The sequence below is a fragment of the Drosophila guanche genome, unplaced genomic scaffold (assembly GCF_900245975.1).
Source record: "Drosophila guanche unplaced genomic scaffold, DGUA_6, whole genome shotgun sequence".
Taxonomy (NCBI): domain Eukaryota; kingdom Metazoa; phylum Arthropoda; class Insecta; order Diptera; family Drosophilidae; genus Drosophila; species Drosophila guanche.
In genome coordinates, this window is record NW_022995750.1 from 2,473,996 (window position 1) to 2,496,853 (window position 22,858).

Genomic DNA, 22,858 nt, shown 5'->3' on the forward strand with positions numbered 1-22,858 from the left:
ACAAAGTTTTAACAGAGATATGTATGTGTGTGTGTGTGTCGTGTTCGTGTGTTTGTTTTTGTGTGTGCGTTGTGGATAAAACAAAAGTTGATTTGTTTGCTAAATTATCATTATTATTATTAAGTATTCTGTTGATGACTTATTTTTGATGACTTTGCGAATAAGAGTCAAAGATTCTGTGTCATGTTGCAACTTTGTTGAAAACTGCAGGAACTTGTTTTGTATAAATTGTTTAAGTATATTTATAATTAGAATTCAATTGTTTATTGGTTTATTTTATTTATCGTTTGCTTGCCTAAGTTTCATTATCCCCCTACCATCCTTAGCATTTAGTTCTCTTTTTTGTGACTTTTTCTCTGTTTTTTCGTATTACAAAAATTGTTTGTTTTCTTTTTTTTGCCTTAAGTACTAGAAACATTAGTTTTGGTTTATCTTTTCCCCTGTTCCAAGATTTTGTTGTTTAGTTAATTGTTTTTAATTTTAAGAAACAGTCTTTTACTATGAACTCTAAACTGTTGACGCTTGTTCACTGCTCGCTACAAAAAATTACTCAAAATATAAAGACTCTCAAAGGGGCAAAAGGCGAAAAAGCATAAGCTGGAAAAGCTGGAAAAGCTGTGGCGTTCTCTTGTGGCTGTTCTGTTGCAAAACTACTTTCCTGGCTTGGCAATATCTGAAATAATGCATTTAGTTAGCAGATAAACTGTCTATATACACACGGATCGGACAGATCGGCAGCAGCCAGTTGCAGCAGACAGTGCATCACAAAAAACTGTGCACAGGCAAAACAAAAAACTCAAAAAAAAAAAAGAAAACAAAACACAAAACTAAACAAAATTTAAAAATGAAATAAAACAATGTAAAATGTAAAACAATCAAATAAATTTGAACTAAAAGCTTAAATTAAATTAAAATTGATGTAAATATATAAACTATATATATTGTCGTTTTGTATAATAGATGTGTGCGTGTCTGTGTATAAATTGCTCAAAAAATAATACAAACAAAATGTACTTTGTGCGTCCCTTAGCAGCACACCAAATAAAAATGGAACAACCTTCCTTTTCTGTTATCCTCCGACCACGCCTACAAATACATTCATCTGTGTGTGTGTTGGTTTGTAAAACTACGCTTACATTTAAATTTAACTACAAAAATGTTAGTATATATTTTTTGGACTTGCAGTGATTTTTTTCCTTTTATTTTCGTCATTCCTACTCTATTTTCCTTACGTTTTCTTTTTTTTTTTCAGCTGCCATCAAACTTTTAATTGGAATTTCTTTGTTATCTCATTTTTTATACAGAGTTTCGATTTATATTTCGATTTTATAGCGGGTTTTCACCCTCTTTCTTTCTGTTGTTTGTTTGTTTGTGGTTTGCTGCTAAATTATCTAATGCTTTTGATGATGTTGTTCTTGTTGTTGTTGTTGGCATGTTTAGAGTTTAGATAGAAGATTTGCATGATCGTAATAAAGAGTATTGACAAACCTAAGCACTTTCGATCGCTCCACTTAAGGCACGCAGCGGTGTTGCTTCGATCTTGTGCCATGCCCACATCGCCCACCTGCAAAGAGATTGGAAAGAAACAAAAAACAGAACATGGAAAATGGGTTTACGTGGAAAAGATATGTACATATGTTTTAGATATAGTAAAGAGTATTTATTGAATGTAAGTAGAAGAGCTTGGGGGAATCGTGCACTGAACAAGTATACTTTATATTTAGTAACTAAACTTTTAGTTTTCCTAACGGAAATTCTTTGTAAATGATTAAGTCTCCAGAGTGGCCCTTACAGATCAGGAATCTAGTATATAAATATATTATATGGTATGGTAAATACTTAAATTTCTGCGTAATTTGTGATCAAATATCTCTGAAAAAGTCTTTAAGTCTCTTAAAGTTTGTCTGGTATTTTATTTGTATTTTTTGCTGTCTGATTCCTGCACTTGGAAACGAAGGAGCATTCCTAGTGCTACTCATAGTTGTGGTTCATTGCATGTTGCCGCACTGTCTGGCATTTTAAGTACTTATGTGTGTCTGCCTCATGGCTTCTGCCTCAGTGATGTCTGCTTGTGTGTGTGTTTATTTATGGGCTGCCCTTCCCGAAAATGTCTGTCCCCTAGTCTTTGATGTGCCTATTCCCCCTCCCCTGATTCTCGGCCCATTTGACGGTATCTAAGTTCACATGCAATGACGTCGCGTGCAGAAAGCGGCGCTAGAGAGCGGGACATAGGGTTTAAAAAAGTGTTTGTTATGCAAAAAAAGAAAAGTTTTTTGCTGCCAGTCCAAGCGGCAAGACATAAAGAACTAAGGTCACTGCACTCTTCCTTTATAACAGGCACAGGCACATCCTCTTTAACCCCAGTGTGCAGAAAAAAAGAGAGAGAAACGCTTTTAGAGGCACAATAGGTGCCAAAAGGTTAAAAATGGTTGCCTGTCTCCCCTTCCGGTGCAGCGCCAGCAGCAGCACCAGCACTTGAACGGTTGGTTCTCTAGTTCGTTCGTTCCTTTCGTTAACTCCAGAGGAAATATGTAAAAATTTGTGTATTTTATGCACCGCTGCCCCTGACACGAAGTCTTGGCCATGCTGGCGCTATGCCCAGTGCCGCAAACGAAATTTCCCGGGAAAATGGTTGCCAAAAAATGGAATTAAGATGCAGCGAGCACAGAACGAAGGAGAGTATTCTGGCGCAAATAATTTACCGCGTATTAATGACAAGAAAATAGAAGAAAATAAAGGAGAGGCATGCTGGCAAAATAAACTCAAACTCAAAATGAAACTCAAACGCTAAGGAATCAAGCTACCTGCCACACGCAGTTTGCAAAGCATTTGGATACAGTTGGAAGGCGACTGCCCATATATCACAGATTATGTATCAAGAAAGCCACATGCAAGCACGCAATGTTGTGCCCCGATTCTGATGCGGATTGGGATCGCTACCCGACAAACCATCTACGAAGCACTGCAAAACCAAGAAATCAAAAAGAGGAAACAAAAAATGGGAGCAAAAGGGGAGAACACAAACTAAAATATGCAATGGGCTTAAGACAGTGGAAGCTCCTAATAAAGAAAGAATTCTTACAGAAAGTACCCATCAATTCCTATACTTGGGTTACCTTTTAGAGTCCTGTGGGACTTGCAGTAGGGCAACTGTTCTATAGAATATATTAGTTTAGCAGCTCCTAAATTGTTGCTTCTATCTGCTGCAATTTCCATGTTTACGTATGCTAGTAACTCATTAAAGCAACTGAAAATTCGACTCGGAGGAGCCCTCACTGTATGTACATATGTATAGCCTGATCGGAATGCCATCTACTTGTGCGTTGAGTGATTCATAGCTATGCATGCAGCCATGAGATACGAGTATTCACGCTCCAAGTTGCAATTACATCAACTTGCACTTGCAGTTGCCATGACAAACCACTCACCTGCTGCATATTCCGCCATTGGCCGGTGACATCGTACTCGATGTCATTGTGTGCCATATCGTTGCCATATAAATTAAATTGATTCTGTTGGTTGACATTCGCCTGGTCCTCGGGCTGGGCGGGCGTCTCCGTGCCATAGAATATCATGTCCCATTGTGTGATTTGAGCTGCAAAAGTCATGGTAGAGAAATGCATTTAGTTATTGCCACAGACTCCAAATATAAAATGTGTACAAAAAATATATGTATACGAGAGGAAAATCTATACAAAATCAACAGCAAACAGCAAACATCAACTGAAAATGAAAAATGAAAAATGAAAAATGTTTTACAATTTTATGATATATTGCAGAGATATTCGAGATTGCACTTTGCGGGTGCAAACTACTGAAGTGAAGGGGCCAATAAATCTGCCAATGTACGAGTATATGGCAAAAATCAAGTGTCGAAGGCTAAATGCAGCTACAAAACAAACAATCAAAAAAAGAAGAAGAGGTAAACCGAAAGCAAGGGCTGGAAAAATCATTTTTAAAGTTGCACTCTTGATTGATGCAAGCCACCGGCAAGTGCTGCCACTCAGTGGCTGTCAAACCATCGTTTCGACAAGAGCAGCAACAAAAAATGGCTAAAACTGAAAAAGGCAACGAAGGATGAAGGTATCTACCAAACCAAGAAATACTCTCTGAGGAAAAGAAAACCAAAATGAAACCAAAAGAGTATCGTCTACCATTTGGTCCATTGCTGCTCTTCCTGGCAGTTCCCTGAGCGGTGGAGGAGGAGGAGGAGGATGAGTCCTGTACTTCCACTTCGACGGGTGCCATAACCCCAGCGGCGGCCATCAGCAGCTGCTGCTTCTTGAGTATCTTCTGATCGGGCAGAAAGCTACTGCCGCCTGCGGGTAAATCCGGCAGAAAGCTATTCCCTGCCTGCGGCACTACAGGCAACATCTGTGATGATGGCGGCGGCACCGATGGCGATTTCTTGGTGTTTCCCTGACGACTGTTTCCCCCCGTTGTGGGCTTGAACATGTCCACCTCGAACTGCTTGCCCTGCTTCCGTGGTTGGTTGTTGTTGTTGTTTGACTTGGCCTTGGGTGCACTGCTCTCGTAGGGCTCTAGTTCGGGGAATATCGCCTGTATCTTCTCGTATCGCTCAAAGAGTTTGGGTATACGCGAGTCGGTGTCCTGTCCCTTGACCTGTTTGGTTGCTTTGACTGGCAGGTTCTGCGAGGCGGCGGAGAAGTTGCGTCCCCCACTGCCACTGGAATTGATCTCCCCAACAACCTTGCGGCCCTTGTCCTCGTAGGAGGAGGATTTCTCTCCCGAATTGGCCTTGGGTCGTTGTGTCTGCACTCCATTCCTATCCTGCTTGTTGGCCTTCCCCTGCTGCTGCTGTTGCTGCTGTTGCTGCTGGGAAATGCGATAGTATTTGTTTCTGTTGGTGGTGCTGCTGGCTGCAGTGGTGCTCTGTGTGGTCTGCTCCTTTCGGTTGCCTCCTGCATTGTTATTCTTGCCATTGCGCTCCTTGTTGCTGCCACTCTCCCCGCCTTTTTGCTTGTTTGCCTTGTTGTTCGACTTCTGATTATTATTCTGGCTGTTCCCTCTGCTGTTGTTGTTGTTGTGATTGTTCTTTCCAAGAATCACACCATACGTGGCTGAGATCTGCTGATAACCCTGCTTAATTGGCCCCGAATTCATCAGAGGATTATTCGTCACAAAGCTGGACTTATTCGGCGTTGATTTCCCACCCAGCGGCAGCTTCGCCCCACTCGATGGCGGGTTGCCAAAGTTATTCGGCGATATCCGTGGGTACTGCGGTGAGTAGACCTGATGGAGATTGCTGGTGGTGCCACTGCTGCTGCTGGTATTGGGCGTGGTGGCCTCTGCACTATTTGGACGCGGCACCGAAATGGGATCATTGGGATCGATGGTCAGTGTGGTGCCGTAGAAGATCAGAGACCACTCTCTGAGCAGAGCATGGCCTGTGTGTGGATGTGTGGGATGTTGGTGCAAGGGAATGAGTTCCACAAAAGCCGCGCAGCATGTAAAATGTTTCGTTGTTAAGCATAAGTATCTAATAAGAGGACACACCACACACACTCTGTTCCTTCTGTACATACCCATATAGCGACCCTCATTGTGTATCTCCAGCTGCCAGTTGCCACGCGGAGATTCGCCCCAGGTATGCACCGACATGAAGGGCCACTGATTGAAGCCACTGCGGGAGTTGTCATGGACACTGGAGGGATGGATGAGAGACGAACATTAGTAGGGGGGCAACAGATTTTTGCCAGGACAAAGGGAAACCCTTACCGTGGCGTTAGCAACGTCACACTGGTGTTGGCTGGCGACCGCAAATACAGCTGGATGTCGCCTCTTCGCTGGGATGTTAGCGTAATCTTCGCCTGAACATGCTCCAAGTAGTTCACAGAGCGGCAGTGTTCGACAGTCAGCTGGAGAGTGATGTGTGTGCGTGGTGGAATGACCCTAAACGAGCAAAATAATCTCATATTTAATACACCAAAGAGAGGGGGACAGACTCCTGAAATTTAGCGTCACTTACTTGTCCACATGTGGGGCATTGATTTCGCAGCGTTGCTGCTCGGGCACTGTTTTCCAGGCGCGTGCAACGCGCACCATCTCGGCGGCATCCATTAGGCCATAGCCAAAGGAGTGGCTGACCCTGCGGCCGACGCCATTACGCGACCAGTTGGGGTCCTTGAGGTTCGCCGGCTTTGCGGTGCGCACCACAATGTGCTGAAGGTCGCGCCACGTGAGGTTCTGATTTGATTGCAACACCAATGCGGCAATGCCGGCGGCGAGCGGGGCCGATGCGGAGGTGCCCGTGTGCGAGACGGTGCACGAGTGATGCAAGTCTGTGGTGACCACCTGCTTCTCGCCCTGCCCGCCGCTGCTGTAGGTGGTGGCCAGGGTGGAGCCGCACTTCTCCGAGTACCACGGCACATGGCCCTCCTCGGTGGCACTCGAGATGGACAGCGTCCAAATGGAGTTCGTGTAGCCATCGCAGTTGCAGTTATCCTGCTCCCGGCCACCGTTGCCCGAGGCCCAAATGAAGATGCTGCCCTTGCCGCCACGGCCCTTGGTGGTGCCCTCGATGAAGGCGCGCGAGGCCAGTTCGCCGGGTCCGTCGACCGTCTTGCCATCGTCGTCCGGTCCCCACGAGGCGCTGTATATGTCAATGTGCTGCGGATTGAGCGAGAGCGAACGCGCCTCCACAGCATCGGTCACATCACCGTCCAGCATCCGCACCCCGCCCACGCTTGCCCCATACGCAATGCCCACCGCACAAAACGAGTTGTTCGCCGTGGCAGCCACCTCTCCCGCACATCTTGTGCCATGTCGATTTGAGTCCGTCATGTCGTAGTGCGGCATCGGATCATCGTCGTGGCTGTTCACATCATACGAGGCTTTGCGATCCTTTAGGGAATGCAGAAAGTTCGAATTAGATTCCCTTTATGGTTAGTTTTCTGCCCACTTACATAATTCTCTTCGATATCTGGATGATCCGATTCGAGGCCATCGTCTAGAATGGTGACAACCACACCCTTGCCGGTTATTCCCTGCTTCCAGGCGGGTATCACATTCATGTCGAGGCCACCACCGCGATTCTAGGATTAAAGAAAAGTCATTAAATCTGCTATTTTATAGAATCTTTTTTGATCTCTTACCAAGTACCACATTTGCGGCCATTTGGCATCGTCAAAGGGCATGGCATCCACCTGTGACATGGCACGCGATGAGGTCCTGGAGGGTCGCATCCTTATGAAATCTCGCTTGGCGCGGGACTTGGCTCTTTGCTGTTTGGCCCAATGCACGCGCTCATCGTCGTCGAGACGCGTCTGGTGATGTGTGGCAGGTGAGAGGGAACGCTTCGAGACCTTGTGATGTGCAAAGTGATAATGATCCTCGAAGATCTGACAAAAGAAAACAAACGAGCGGGAAATTGTACTCGAAATTGGAGATAAATATGCAAACAGAGTAGCATTTTGCACAAACATCATTAAAACTTAAGGTAATTTCATTCTTTATTCATTTATCTGTTGAACAAAGTAAAAAGTTTTAAAAGTTTTCTGCTTTAAAGATCTGAAAATGGAGCACTTTCGTCGTTTGGCTCACAATCTCTTTACACCCAAAGAAATTACACGCTTTCTGGCCATCAAGAAACGCTTGAGTCAAAGGTTTTTAAATATGAAAAATCTAAAGCCAAATTTTGGCTCACAATTTCTGGGCAAGTCACGTTTTTTCTCAGTGAATAAAGACAGTAAGTGCTAAACCCTACTCAAAAGTCGAGTAAACTCTGTAGAAAATACCCACAGCTAAAGCAGAAGAAAGCCCCAAAGGAGAACCCAAACAGTGTGAGGATAATTTTGGTTACAAGCCAGGGCCCAACTACGAGCCACGCGGCACACACCACTGGTATCCGGATCCGGAGTTTCTCAAGGAATCTGCCAGTGTGGTCATGTACCCCACCGGGGACCAGTGGCAGCAGCGACCCAGCGCCACGGGTAAGAAGCCCCCGCCAGTGGATCGCACATTTCGCACAAAGTTCATCAACTTTGGGCCCGCCCATCCGGCGGCCCATGGCGTGCTGCGAATGATCCTGGAGCTGGACAATGAGACGGTGCTCTCGGCGGATCCGCACATTGGACTGCTGCATCGCGGCACTGAGAAGTTGATCGAGTACAAGACTTATTTGCAGGCCTTGCCGTACTTTGATCGCCTGGACTATGTCTCTTGCATGGCCAACGAGCAGGCCTACGCCCTGGCCGTGGAGAAACTCCTGAACATCGAGGTGCCACGTCGTGCACGATTTATTCGCACAATGTTCGCGGAGATAATGCGTCTGACCAATCACACAATGGCCATATCCTCTTCGATCTTGGATTGTGGTGGCATTACACCACTCTTCTGGCTGTTCGAGGAACGCGAAAAGCTCTACGAGTTCTCGGAACGTGCCTCGGGGGCCCGTTTGCATGCGGCTTACATTCGTCCGGGTGGTGTGGCCTGCGACATCCCATTGGGCTTCTGCGAGGATCTGTATTACTTCATTAATCACTTCAGCGATCGTCTGGACGAGGTAGAGGATCTTATCACAGATAATCGCATCTGGCGCATGCGCAACATCGGCATTGGACGCATCACGGCACACGATGCACTCAATTATGGCTGCACGGGCCCTGTGCTCCGGGCCTGTGGCATCAAGTGGGATCTGCGCAAGCAGCAGCCCTACGATGCCTACGACGAGGTGGACTTTAATGTCGTTGTGGGCTCCAATGGGGACTGCTACGATCGGTATCTCGTCCGCATGCGTGAGATGCGGGAGTCGCTGGACATCATCCTGCAGTGCATCGAGTGCATGCCCCCGGGCGAGATCAAGGTGGATGATCGCAAAATCACCCCACCGCAGCGTGTTAACATGAAGACAGGAATGGAGGATCTCATCCACCATTTTAAGCACTTTTCCCAGGGCATTTTCGTGCCGCCCGGACAAACCTACACCGCCGTGGAGTCGCCCAAGGGCGAGTTTGGTGTCTATCTGGTGTCCGATGGCTCTACACGTCCCTATCGCTGCAAGATACGTCCGGCATCCTATGCTCATCTGGCACTGATGGCCAAACTGGCGCCCACTCATCTGCTGGCCGATGTGGTGGCCATTATTGGTTCCCTCGATATAGTCTTTGGCGAGATAGATCGCTAGGAGCAACACTAAAATTGTATTACCACATAAAACTACATCGATTCTGTGCGTGTCATTCCAATTAAAATGTTCATATTTATTTGGAAAATGTATGCATAATTATTTCCCTCTCTCTCACCCGCTGTGCCACATGTTTGGCCAAAAATTGTTTGTACATTTTGTTAATTGAATTTCATTGTTTCCAGGAAATTCTTTAGCAAATTGTAATTTAAAGGCTGCACACACAAAAGGCCAGAAACATTTTGTAATTACAATAACCATTATGCTGACAGCATTAGTTATGTATGGCCATCCCATAGAATTTAAATCTTGTTGCCGGGCCAAGGATTCTCCAATTTTAATGGTTATCCTTTGGCATACATTCTATGGCTGCATATTGCTGGCTTCCTCTCGCACATTGTGCACACTACATATGTACATACATAGTAAATAGTTTGGGAAACTGCTTAAAAATTCCATGCACTTGTCGGCAGCAGGCAGCAGACTGAAAGGCAGATGGCAGGAGGAGGAGTACCCGTATCTGTGGTGTTGACAGTCGAAAATTGGAGACCTTTCACTGCCAAAAACTTGCACATGACTGCTGCTTAATTGCAAGTGTATTGCTGCTCTCTGGACATAAACAGGGGCCCATCGTAATACAAAGGACTCCATACGTATGTAAATATGAACGCATCATTAAGTGCTTTGCAAACATCATTCGAGATTCGGGGACTACAGGCACATGGCTCACCTTTCCCCTCTAACATACCTTGGAAAGAGGAGTCCCGTGTGCCAGTGGGTCTTCAGGTAAACGCATAAAAGTATGCAACACACAATTTATTTATGCCTGCCCCCGCCACAACAGCAACAGCAGCAGAAGCAGGATGTCGCCGTCGATTTGGCAACACCGGAAGCGGCTCTCCCTCTTCTCATTTCCTCTCTATCTTTCTGTGTGTGTGTGTTTGGCATGTGTTTGTCATGAATAGGATGCGACTCGAGCGTAGCGGAGGCATACGTGTTGACACCAGCCTCTACATGGTTGGGCCACCTACCCCCCGTTCCTCCCAACATTCATGCCACGCGGCTGGGCAACTACTAAAATTTTAATTGCTGCCACTCCTCTCAACCTTTCTCTTTGTATCATTCCGGCTCCCTCTCTCTCTCTGCCTCTCTTTCTATGCCACTAACATCCGCTTTACCTCAGACTCTTTCCATCTCTCTTTCTCTCCCAGCAGCTTCCTGTCTCCAACTGCTCCCCTGCGTACGTACGTGTGGCTCCCCTCTCAGTCCACAAAGCTCGTTTAGTTTTTATGCTGCTCGTGGAGTGCCTCATCCGGTAGGGATCCCTCTTCCTCCCTTCACCCACTACACCGCTCTCCATCTCTATCAAGTTTATTAATTTATGCAGCACACACACACACACACACAGATATACGCGCACGCACACAGATACACAGACACTTGAATAGATTTGTTTACTTTCCGCCTGCTGCCATGCATATGCAATTTTTGTCCAACATTTTAATTGAGTTTGGTGGAAAAAGTTAAATTAATACCTCGCTCTCCTGCACTCTCGTTCGCTCGCTCCCTCGCACTCTTGCTCTCTTCCAACACGCAGTGGGGAGAGCGCACCCTAAGGGTATCATCATAAAACGGGAAACAGAAAGAAGGCCCTGTCTACAACAGGCGAGGCTATGGATACTCTAGTGGAAACTATGGGCATCCGTAATCGAAGCCACAGTTACCCATTAAATATAATGATCAAACTTTGGAGATATATCTGTAAAAATATCAACAGAATTGATCCTACAAAATATTTCACAGAAGTTCCCATTTATTTTATTTCTGATCAAAAATACATAAATAACTTAGAATCGTCCCAAGTTATATTTCATAATACCCTCCTTTAGAGGGTATCAACAACGCTAAACCTTCACGTGTGGTTAGGACTGGCCATGGGCTTAGTTTTAATTGTTTTGTTGCGGTTTCAATTAAAATTGACTTATGGAACGACACTGTCCTGCTGCTCTGAAGGCTCCTGCCGCCGCCTGCTGCTCCTGTCTCCAATCAAATTTAAGTGCCACAGCACTGCACGTAGATAAATTAATGGCAAGTGTGGGTAATAGAGAGGAGAGGTCCTAGTTTTATGCGCCAGAATATTAACTTTTGCAGGCCATTGGAGACTCATCAAAGTAAATGAGTGACATAGAAAGCATATGGTTGATTCCCCAACGAAGAGGGCACTCATATACAGAGGACTCGCCTGATTACATTTTCTAATAACCAAAGTTGTTTATTGAATTCTCCCTCGTATGCTCTCCATTGTATTCTGTTTTTATCCGCAGCAAACCGCAGGAGCTAGCTAATTTTCTACTGCATTTGTCACCGACGACAGACGATGGACGATGGATGGAGATGGAAAGCAATAAAACCACAAAGCAAACAAACAGAGAGAGACCGAGGGAGAGCGACAAGGAAGAAAAGAAGGGGAGCTCTATGCTGGTGTGAAAAAACGCGAAAGAGAGGGTGAGCGTGGGGAGCTAGAGAGCGACATGTTAAGCTGTGAATAATGCCCTCTCTTCCACCATGGGGTAGCTTTTAAAATTGTCAACAATTTAATTAATCAACTCGTGGATGCAGCCAGCGGATGGTGGCGTCTCTGATAAATGGCTAAAAGAGGGGGCGAAATCGGGGAAGTATTAGTTAGGCACCCTTGGAACCCATGTGGCCAAGTGACTTGAATGCGGTTTACTTATAGAATATAAAAAAAGGGAAATAAGCCCCGCGCTCAATTGCCAATGAAAATGCTTAATTTTTAAACACCGCAAATGAAGGGATTGCAGAACCCACCGCCCCGGGCAGGAGGATCCTCCAGGTGGCAGCCAGACAGGAAGAAACAACGACGGCGACCCTACTCGTCGTATATAAATATGTGCACCATTTAATTAGCTGCTAATTAATTTAGCCCCCACTCAGGGGAAAGCGTTTTTCGCCCCGTCTCTCAAGCTGCTGTTACGGGAAATGCAGTTTGGATTTTCAATTAAGTGGGCGGATGGGAAGTCGCTGGAAAAGAGGTAAAAGTACTCGTTCTCGTACTTGCACGATGATTCCTTGGCTACCCAAAAGGAAAATATTACACACTGTTAACGCCTGTGACACGTGCAGGTGAAAGGCCTCGCTCTCTCTCGGGGGCGCCCCCCAAGTGAATGCCGTGAAAGCGCACAGAGGCTGTGGGAAAGCTGTAAACTGTCACACAGGAAAAGCTGTGTGTAAAAAAGGTGTCAACAGCAGCGAAAGGCGACAGCGGGAAGTACCATGCTCCCCACAGGCACTGCCAATCTCCAAACGGGTTAAAAATAATACAAATAATTTAACAGTCATAAAAAATATGCCGGTGCATTGTGAAGCGAGTATTTAAAGATTTAATGGCAGGGAATTATGTGTATATTGATTCTATGATTTTCCATATTTTCTTTGTGGATTTCGGTAGCATTTTCATATTGGATAAATCACTGTAAGCGTTTTTTTATCATCGACCGATGAGCACTGCTGTAAGTTGCTGCTGGTAAATTCTCATTATTTGTGCCATCCATCACTTTACTCCAGGGAGTATTCTCCCCCTTTTAACATACGATCCCTTAACATATTCCAAAGTACTTCCACTTCTGATCCCCAGAGCACTGCCGGAGGAGAGAGACCACTCTTTGGGAGTACCCACACACCTCGCAGTTGGACTTTGCTCCACAGTGTTGTCCAATCATTTGTCGAGGAGACCACCCAGTGCTGCCATTTGCATATGTATATTGGATTCCTGTGTGTGTTGTGTTGCGTGGCCCCTTTTCGTTTGTTTCTGCTTCTGTTGCCCTCATCAGCACAACGATGCCATAAAAGGGAAAATGTTTTTCTGGTTTTTCTGTACCTTTTTTGTAAGTTTTCTCTCTGCTCGGCTTTTGTTGAAATATTTATAGAAAATGGCGACAATTTGTGCCAAACAACAATTGAGAGCGAAACGGGTGTAAAGGTAAATTTACAGGAGTAAAAGACCAACCAAAGGTTATGCTCATTCGAGGGCACACACGCACTTTGCATTGCATATTTATGGATTCGTTCTTTTGCATATTTTTCATTTGGTTAAACATATCCATCCATAGGTTAAAGTCCCATCATGCAGCCTGTAACCCGGGGCTACTTTTATGGCAGAATAAACAAAACTGTTTTCCCCCTGCTTTCCGCAAAGGTGCAGCCTGAGGGTGAAAATCCTACCCTCAGCGAAGAAGGAAATGGAAATATCTTAGACATCCAAAATACATAATTGTTTCCATGGGAGAGCTAGAGATTGAGACGACGACCATCAACCATGACTGTGGGGCGGTGGTCGTCCTTTTTCTGGTCTTCCAATCAGGTAAAAGGCCCACAACCCTGCAAGAACTGTCCCCCGAGGCTGGCACACGCACACACATCAGACAGCAGAGAAAATTTAATAAACCCAGAGGATCAGCTGTTGTAAATTTGTGACCTTTTCGAGAGCCCTGCTCGGCACGAGTACTCCTCTCCCTGTTTTTATGGCAATTGGGGGAGTAATACACACATATCTCTTTTTTTGCAAATCTTCATCTTACGAGGGTTGCTGCTAGACCAAAGCCGAAGGATAAGAGTGACTGCACTTAGGACATACCCCAAAGGAGTCGGACAACAAACAAGCGTGTCCTCTGGACTCTGCAAATATCCCTTCCTAATGGATATGGTGTGGATAGATGCGAGGATATGGAGGATGAAGACGATGATGAAGATGTTGCGATAGTTTCGGATTTCAATAAGAATTCATTCCGATTTTGAAGTCTCTTGACCAGCAGTTTTATGGTGACTGCTTTCACTACAGTTTTAAAACACTGACTGTTCTCGGACCTCAACAGTTCTTTCTGCGCAGTTTGACATTCACGTAGACGACTACAGCTTTCGAGCAGTTGTGCGTGTGATTTGCGTTTAATTTGTCCTGTTTGCATTTTTACAGAATTCCTTCATCACAGTTTGGGAGTGTAAATTATCGTAACCTAATTATATAAAATCTATTGGCAGTTGGCATTTTACATAAATGCAGCTTACACTTTCAGCTCGATTCCTCAGTTTTAGAAGAACTGCTTTATTTCCAGTTTGAGGGACACTGCATGTTTAAAATGCTTTCATTTTTCTGCTGCTGTATTTGTTATTAATTTTTATTTTTATTGATTTACCTCCGTTTACCGCCCCCTGATTACCGATTCATTTGCTGATGTGAAAATTCTTTTTAATGAATGCGGTATATTGAATTTTTTTCTCCACATATTATTGTTGAAAATTAATTGTAAAAAAAACCTACAGCCCCCTCCCCCACCGACCCGAGTAATTTGATATTAATTTATGCAGCAAAGCGTGTGGCATGCGTGTGGCTGTGAAATATAAATGACATTGACAGCAGGAGAGAAAACCAAGCGACAGCAGCGGACAGGACAGGCGACAGGAACAAATGTGTTTTCATATTAATTGATGTCCATTGAATTGGTTCACGTATGAAATGTTACTCTCGCATTTAATGGCCCAACCCATGTGGAGTACTGACAATACATCAACGAGCATTGTCCATTTAAATGATGGCCTTTGGAAAATTAATATTCCAAATGAATTGATAATTTCCCAACCATTTCCCATTTGCAACAGAATGCCAATGCACGCCGACAGCGAATGAGATTTGACTCACAAATGGGTTTGGGGAATGTTTACTCGCAACAAAAAAGTAAAAAGAATCAGAAGCAACTCTGTCATTCGAGCAAACAAACGACAGTGGCGAGCAGTCAGTTCTGCTGTCTCGGCCAAAATATACATCTGTAATATATGGCAAGTGTAGCATTTGATGAATCACTTGCCGCAGAGAATGCAGTCAAAAGAGTACATAAAAAACTCGCTCCATTTATAAAGCCAATTCTTTATTTTGTGGGAAATTCAGCGACGAATAAACTGGAGCTACATTTGCATTGCCAGAGAGGGGAAAGAGAGAGAGGGAGGGAGGGAAAATAAAAGGCCGCCTTGGCCATTTTCCAGTCTTCCAATCCAGCCGACCTTCTGCACCTGCATGCTACCTTCGTTGTCCTTTAGCAAACATTCAGAACATACAGAGGAGCAGAGGACACAGTCACAGCAAGCGGAATTTATTGGCTTTTGGACTATCAACCAATTTTTTTTCCGGTGGCTGGAAAAAGGTCGGTAAATGGGAGTGGAAATGGCAGGCAATGTTTGCATTTGAGAGGAATAAGATCGCATCCAATCCGAGAACTGTATTCCTTTTCGATAGTAAGCAAAGCCATCAAAAGAATGCACCACAATCCAGTAGACAGAAAGGGGAAAGCGACTGGCGCTCAGCGGAATCGATCAATCATGAAAATATCTCATCTCCTTCCAATCGATGAGCACTTAAAGGGAGTGCATTATAATTGCTGGGAGATGGGTGGTTGGGGCACACAGGATATGCTCATTAGCCGCAAGAATGTTGCACTTCCACCGCATTCACTTCACTCCTTCTGGTAGTGGCAGGATCCAAAGAAATTTCCAAATATTTTTGCATTTCAATTGCCGGCATCAGGCCATGGGTCACGGAATGAGAGCGAAAAGAGATTGGGGGATTGTGGCGATTGAGGATGAATAAGTGAGGAAATGCATTCGCATTGCCTTTTACCCCGAAAATTGATTGCACTTGTTGTCTGGCTGTTTCGGATTTGGGGCTCCTGACCCTTGTGCATCGACTCTGGGTTGTTGATGATGACCCCATTTGCTTGAGTAATGATGCCACTTCGCCTCCTTCTGCTCCCTCTGCTCCTCCTCTCATCACGCCTGCTCGTTTTACGCTGCTTGCAACTTGCAACAAATCGATTTAGTGCAAGCTGTGACCAGCCCCTTAAACCCCTTAAGCCCGCATCTGTTGCCAAATATCCCACATCTCCGCTTACTGCCTTTAGTTTTGTAATGAAATGCGAAATTTGCTGCCGTTTGTCGTCGGGTTTTCTTTTGTCTTTCTCTTTGGGAAATCAAATTGATTCGTTAGGTTGGCAATCTGTCGCTTGTTAGGGGCACAAAGTGATTGAAATTAGGTTTTCCCCTGCCACTCCATCCTTCACTGTGTCTGTCTGTGCACACTCGTGTTACCTTCTTGTGTTTGTTTTCTGTTTCTGGAAGATTTTGAGCCTTGGTAATTGGTTTAGACTATCCGTTTCTCTCTCTGCAGTTTGTATTCATTAAAGGAATACCCTGAAAAGCAATGCATTGTCTTCTCCTTTACACACGCATGCATACACACACATTCTGGAAATTCCATATGGGGTGGAAGCATCCAAGACATGCTGCATAGTTCTGAGCAGGCGGCAGAGAGCTTTTATTGCACCTCAATGTCTGAGCAATTCCTATTGCCTGACAGGTGTGTGGCGAAAATATGGAAGAAAACGAGCTGAACGGTAAATGAAAAGTAGAAGAAAGGCGGAAAGCACTAAAGAAGATAGGCAGAAGAAAGTCAGGTGAAAAAATAAAAATGTACTACAAAAATATGAATACTTTGAATAAAATAACTCCTCAGAAATACCGGTGCAAGAATTTTAGCAAATCATTTCCGCAGCAGAAAAATGCGTTCCCCCTCCAGCGACCGGCTGCAGCGGAAGGCAACCCGCTTTACCCCATCAATATTTTATCTACAGAACTTCCTTATTCTGTATCACGATTTGCCAGTCTATGATTGAACTTAAAATAAATGCACTTCCCCGCAACCCCCTCAGCCAGCTGCAAAACTCTCTCAACGAATAATCTAACACGTTTCTGCCTCTCTGGCTTCGGCAACTATTTTTATGGTGGCGCCCTGCACCGCCCCACTCCGACCCATTGGCTGACACAAATTGACTCCGACAGCCGGAAAAACAACATCAGGTGCACGCAAGATGGCGTCATGCAGGCAGGATATATGTATGAACATATTTTGCTCTATATATATATAGATTGTACCTGTAGTACAATAACAATAATCATAAATACAGGATGTGTGTGGGGGTGGGGGTGGGTGAGTGCAAGGGTTACCCCCATAAAACACAAGTGTGGGAGGGTGTCCGCCTCCAGCCTTTGGCACTTTACGAGTCGTCGTCGTCTGAGTGGGCTTTTGCCTCAATATAATTTTATATGCGTAGTTCTGCTTTTATTTCTAGGAATTTATGGAAATACTAATGGGGTCTCAAGGACTGAAAGAGATTTCCAAAGAGCTGAAAGAGAACTTGGATAAGTTTTTCTACCCCAAATGGAAGATGAAAAGTGGAACAGAAATACGAGTGGAAAAGAGTACCTCACCCCAAGACTGCTTTATTTGAGAAATGTTTTCTAATATTTAAATTATACATTTTCACACTTTTCGCTTTGTCTATTATTCGCACGAAAATCAATTCACGCTTGAATGAACTTTTGCAAAATTTTGCAATAGTTTTTGGCAGCCAGAACAATTTTTAAACGCTTAAAAAATAATTCAAAAGCAAAAATTTGCATAAAATCTTTTTGGCAAGTTCTTTGTGTTTCCGGGGAGCAGTCGATGGGAGGGAGGGAGGTAGGATTGCAAAAGCTCGCCAGAAGTTAAATTACTTAAAACTTATGCAAGAGGAGGAGGTAGAGAAGCAGCAGGGGAAATAATGTAATTGTTGGGAGAAGCTAAAAAACTTTTTAAACAAAAGACTGCCAGGGCAAACAATTAATGATGAAAGGGCTCGAAGAGAGAGGGATGGTGGGGTGTGGATGTGCAATATATACAACAACAAAAAATCCACTCAAGAGCTTTATAGTTCCTGGTTTAACCCTCGCATTCTTTCATGTGCATTTTCCTCTATTCAATCTGCAATGATTGAAAAACTTTTACCCTGATAGGAAATCGCAAGTAACTCTATAACAAATTATACGAATAGCGGCAGCAGTTGCGCCTGCAACAAAGGGGTGGCAGCGCCAGCAGATTGCAATTCATTCCACGTGCCCCGTGGCTCCATGGCTCCGAGACACATTGAAATGAAACCATTAGAGTGCAAATGTTGCAAATGTGAAACGAATTCACGAGAGAAATGAAACGAGGAATCTCTATTTCACCCCGAGAGGAAAATGGCACAAATTATTATTGAAATGCATTAATCAAAATTTGTTGAGGTGATTTTTGCCTTCACATCTTTTTCCTGGGGGTTGCTCGTTTTTCCAATAAAGGAAAATACAAATTTGTTTTTCCAGCGAGCAGCAGAGGGGTGGGTGTTGAGGTTTCAATTTGCTTTTCACTTGGGGGTGGGTGTGCTGTGGCAGGGAAAGAAATTCGAACACCCAAGGGGAGATCAAATATTGCCGAGGGGGAATCAAATTTTTCGGTGGAATACGGGAGGTGTTCTCGCTTGCTGTGTGCTGGGCAATCATAATTTATAGATAAAGCGAAAAGGTCATTATTTTTTGGGTAAAAACTAATTAAAATATCGCCCAACACCCACACAAGCACACACACACACTCCTTTGGTCTATAAATTTAAACAGTTATGGTATTCAAAGTGGGGCGGCAGTGTGGTGGCAGACCCTTCAGGGCAGACATCAGATATCGGAAGGGAAACAAAAGGAAAAGGTTTTTAGATTTATGTTGAAATAAAATACACACCATAAAAGCGAAAAGCAAATTTTCTGGCCGAAAGCGATAACGGAAATTAGGAAGCGCACACACACACACACACACACACACACACATAGACATGAACTAATACCGCGGCAGAGTTTTCCCTTTTTCTCTTATTTCTCGTCAGCGTCTAGACATTGAAGAATAGCTGGGGCTCGGGGCCTCGTTTAATTTCCTAAAATACAAAACTCAAATACCGGAAAAATCTATTTAAAAAAGTGCGAAAAGTGCTGAAACGTAGGGAACAATGCAGAGCACAAATGTGGAGAGGAAAAAAGCTATGTGGATGGGTGGCTCTAGTGTTCACTGAGCAAAATAAGCGAATGTGAATGAGGAGGAAACTTTTCGCCACCAAGGATCAAGACGGACATTAATGTTGTCTTAAATAAACACAAACACGAGGCAGAATAGTGGCAAATTTTAAGGAAAAGAAAGGTCACAAAACAGTGGAAAAGCATGAGGTAGAAAACTCCAAAACTGACACCAAGAACTAAAGACACAGGGAGAGGGGGATATGTTGCCACTGCTGCTGCGTGTTTGGCCACACAGTAATGAAAACGCAGAACTTAATGAAGCAAAAAATCGTGGAGGCCTTCCTCCTCCGGAACAAGCACTTACACATTGTCAACATTGGAACAACAACGGCAAGAACACTCCGGAAACGCGTCACGTTAAAGGCTTACCACGTCACCCCTGCCACCAGCCACCAGCCACTCCTTAACCCTTAACCGTCTCCCACTGCAGTGCACTCACGGCAGCCCCAGTTTTGTGGAAACTAAAACAAGTTAAGCAGAAGGTGAAAAACAGGGGTAACCCCACGTCAAGTCAAGTGCCAAAAAAAAAGCAGAACACAAGCGGGGGAAAACTCTTCGAGAACTGTGACTTAGGGCGGAGAGGTTTAGGGTTTCGGCGGTGCGGAGGGCGACGTTTTACAGCAGCAGCAACAACAATTTGTTGCATACTTAGGAGACGCGAAGAGGAGCGCAATGCGCGTTGCCAGTCTAAACAATCAGTGAAAGTTGTGCGTGACTCGAAGGAAAAGTATTGGGACGGAAAGTGGGATGAGAGCTGAGTTTACCTTCGCTTCGATTTCTTTCCACTTCACTCACATCGTATCGAGCACCCTGCATTGCCACACCCACAAAACTACAAATAAAAGGCGACACAAGGCAGTCACCGTTAGATGCTGCTTGTGTGCATGTGTGTGTGTGTGTGGTTTGTGTGTCTGTGTGATTGCAATTTACAGGTTGTGGCTGTTAAGTAGCCTGAAGACTAGCTACACTTGAAAACTTCGCAGTTAAAGTGTTTGGCAAATACAATAGAAAAATAGTTTAACTATTTTAAAGCAATTGGCACTGCCGGGGGTTAAGCGTAAAGGTGCAAATAGATTGACCAGGAGATATTCGATTACAAAGGGTATACAAAGGGTATGGTGTACTTGAGGAATTAAGTGTCTCAAAAGAGCCTTTGAGCTTTGACGAACGTGTCTCCATTTCGATGGGAAATATAGCCACAGTATGTGGTTAGTATGTGGTGCAGTTGGCTGGAGACCGTGCACTGCATTACCTAATACTTTCCTCAAATAATAATTGGCATAAAAAGAAAAATGAATTTTAGCAGCTGAGCTGTAATACCGACAGGCCATCAAGGTGGAAAACGTTTCGAGTAAATGGAATTTAAATTGCTTTCTCGCATGAGGAAATTATTTGCAGTTTTCATGCACCATGAAGATTACTATTCAGAATCGCAAACACTCATCTCATGTGCATCAGAATTATCACTCATTTCCCGTCAGGATTCAGCTGGCAGCAGCTAGGAGCCAACGAGGCAGTCATCCATCCAATCCACTTCAGTCGGTTAAGTTCATTCACACACAATTGTCAGTCGTCACTCATATGGGTAAACGCGTTTCGTTTAGCCTCAAGGTAGTGGTTTCCTATGCCACCTGCAAACCCACACATAAAGTGTGTATGTGCCACAGTTGTTGGGGCAAGGTGTGAAGTACGTGCGTTGTTTAATTCAAAGCCGAAAAAGTTTCCCATCCAATCGCCAGCCAAGCCGATGTGGAAGAGTGTGCAGCAAGAAAATGCAATGCGCCACATTTTAACATGGTTTGTGGGGCATGCCGCACGCATGCACACCACACTAATGCACCACACACTTACACACACGCACACACACACACACACATATACGCAGTGCATGGTATGCTCGAATTTTGTGTGCTGCATATTTTGTGGGGCTTGAAAACTGTTTCTGTTTTTAGTTTTTTTGTTCGTGTTTGCTCTATGGCAATTTGCCAGGCGAAACAACACAACGAAGCGGAAAATAGAATGGGAAAATGGAAAACATACCCACAAACACATAAAAAGACAGTGTGTGTTTGTTTGTGGGAAACTAAGAGCCAAGAAAGAACGAACCTAATACCTGGCCTCCTACTCGCCTCTGCCTTTCCTTTCGATTTTGTTTTTTTGCCTTGAACGCATTTTTCACACATGTTAAGTGCATAGAAACGCTGCCTCGTGCTTCTTGCCTCATACACTGCTCCTGCCCCTTTGTTGTTCAATAAATAGCCTGCAGAGTGCCTATCCTCCTTGCCTCACTTGCTGTCCAGTCCTCCGTGCTCATCCTCATCGTCGTCTCATTTCCGTTGCTGCCGTTTCGCCATAAAAATGCCCAAAAATGTTGCATATACTCTCTTCTCTTCTTCAAGTGTTGCCACAGTTTCATGCGCTTTTTACGACACTGCGCACCCGCTATGCCCCTCTCTGTACAAAGTTGTGCCGTACCGTGCCGTGCCGTGTCTTTCCTTGCCTTTCAAAGGCATAATTTGACAGCAAATTGTTCAGTTTATGGCCAGAACACTAAATATTCTTTCAACTTTTCGGCTTCCATGCAAAAATATCCATCCAGCACCTCATACAATGTGGTCCTGACTGGATGCCTCTTCTACCTCTACTGTAAGTCATTTTATGCTCTGGCTCCTGCTCTCCGTGTATCCTATAGATACTCCATGGAGCTTGCCACTCACCGAAAAGTATAATTTTTTGCCTCATTTTTATTTCAAAACTTGGCTTGAAATAATGCAACAAAGTTTTTTTGGGCCAGGATTAGGAGGGAAAGCTACAGAGGGTCTGTAATGTCTAAATGAGTTTTCATCTTTTTCCTTGCACATGAGCTGCAAGGAGGGGAAGGGGGATCTCAATCTCTTAATTCACACACAAATTTCGGTGGGACGACTTAAGCGGATTGTGTCCGAAAGCGTAGCAGCAGCAGCAGCAACTTGCCAGCGAAAGCCACAGACAGACACACAGGCAGACAGAGAGCCATAAAGTTATTAGATTTGGAAACTTGGTAATTAGGTTCATGTTCTCGTACGAGTACGAGCCAGGAGCACGTGGTGGTAACTGTTCACCAACAGTACTCTTTCTTCCTCTGTGTTTCTGTGGTTAAGCATTGTAATTGTGATTCAGGACAGTAGTAATTGTGGTTAGAGTGAGATGGCGAAAAAGACAGACACTTTCAAGGTTAAACAGTCGAGGAATTTAGGGAGAGTAACTTTAAGGGATTTAAAGCGAATTTAAATATTATAATAATATTAAATATTAAATAATATTAAATATTAATACCCTGCTGACAAAAGATTATACAACAAGGCTGCATCTGAGCTTAGACAACTGCTGTCGAACTTACGCAATGAATCTCTAGCTGCGTATCTGAGAAACTTAGACCCTAATTCAAGCAACAATGAATACAACCTATGGAGGGCGACTAAATACCTTAAGAAACCAGCTAAAAGAAACATAAATATTCGCAAAAACAACGAAACTTGGTGTAGGTCTAATAATGAACAAGCGGAAGCATTTGCACAACATCTGCACTCTGTGTTTCAGCCAAACGATATAAATAATTATACAACAGAGACTGAAGTAGAAAAATTCCTTGAGTCACCCTGCCAAATGAGCTTGCCTATTAAAAGCATTAAATATGAAGAAGTTGTGACAGAAATCAAATGCTTGAACAATAAAAAAGCACCAGGCCATGAT

The 22,858-nt window shown here is 44.3% G+C and overlaps 2 protein-coding genes across 3 annotated transcripts in view; one reads left to right on the top strand and one right to left on the bottom strand.

Annotated features, from left to right (window-relative positions):
- Positions 1–22,858, bottom strand: part of LOC117586316 (furin-like protease 1) — a 147,717-nt gene that overhangs the window by 3,101 nt on the left and 121,758 nt on the right. Inside the window, exons 5-12 of one of the 2 annotated variants that reach the window (XM_034276303.1) lie at positions 7,116–7,361; positions 6,927–7,055; positions 5,990–6,864; positions 5,740–5,913; positions 5,547–5,665; positions 4,155–5,408; positions 3,429–3,595; positions 1,489–1,564 (exon numbers count right to left, since the gene is read on the bottom strand). In XM_034276303.1, coding sequence (XP_034132194.1) covers positions 1,489–1,564; positions 3,429–3,595; positions 4,155–5,408; positions 5,547–5,665; positions 5,740–5,913; positions 5,990–6,864; positions 6,927–7,055; positions 7,116–7,361 — 3,040 coding nt within the window. The remainder of the gene's footprint in view (positions 1–1,488; positions 1,565–3,428; positions 3,596–4,154; positions 5,409–5,546; positions 5,666–5,739; positions 5,914–5,989; positions 6,865–6,926; positions 7,056–7,115; positions 7,362–22,858) is intronic. The other variant, XM_034276304.1, reaches the window with a different exon arrangement.
- LOC117586318 (NADH-quinone oxidoreductase subunit D) lies at positions 7,516–9,188 on the top strand. Its single transcript, XM_034276307.1, has 2 exons — positions 7,516–7,708; positions 7,764–9,188. The coding sequence occupies exons 1-2, from the start codon at positions 7,537–7,539 to the stop codon at positions 9,143–9,145; spliced, it is 1,554 nt and encodes a 517-aa protein (XP_034132198.1). The 5' UTR covers positions 7,516–7,536; the 3' UTR covers positions 9,146–9,188.

Coding starts and splice junctions, on each gene's coding strand:
- LOC117586318 (XM_034276307.1), top strand. CDS start 7,537: ATGGAGCACTTTCGTCGTTTGGCTCACAATCTCTTTACACCCAAAGAA. Junction 7,709..7,763: donor TTTCTCAGTGAATAAAGACA/GTAAGTGCTAAA, acceptor AAATACCCACAG/CTAAAGCAGAAGAAAGCCCC.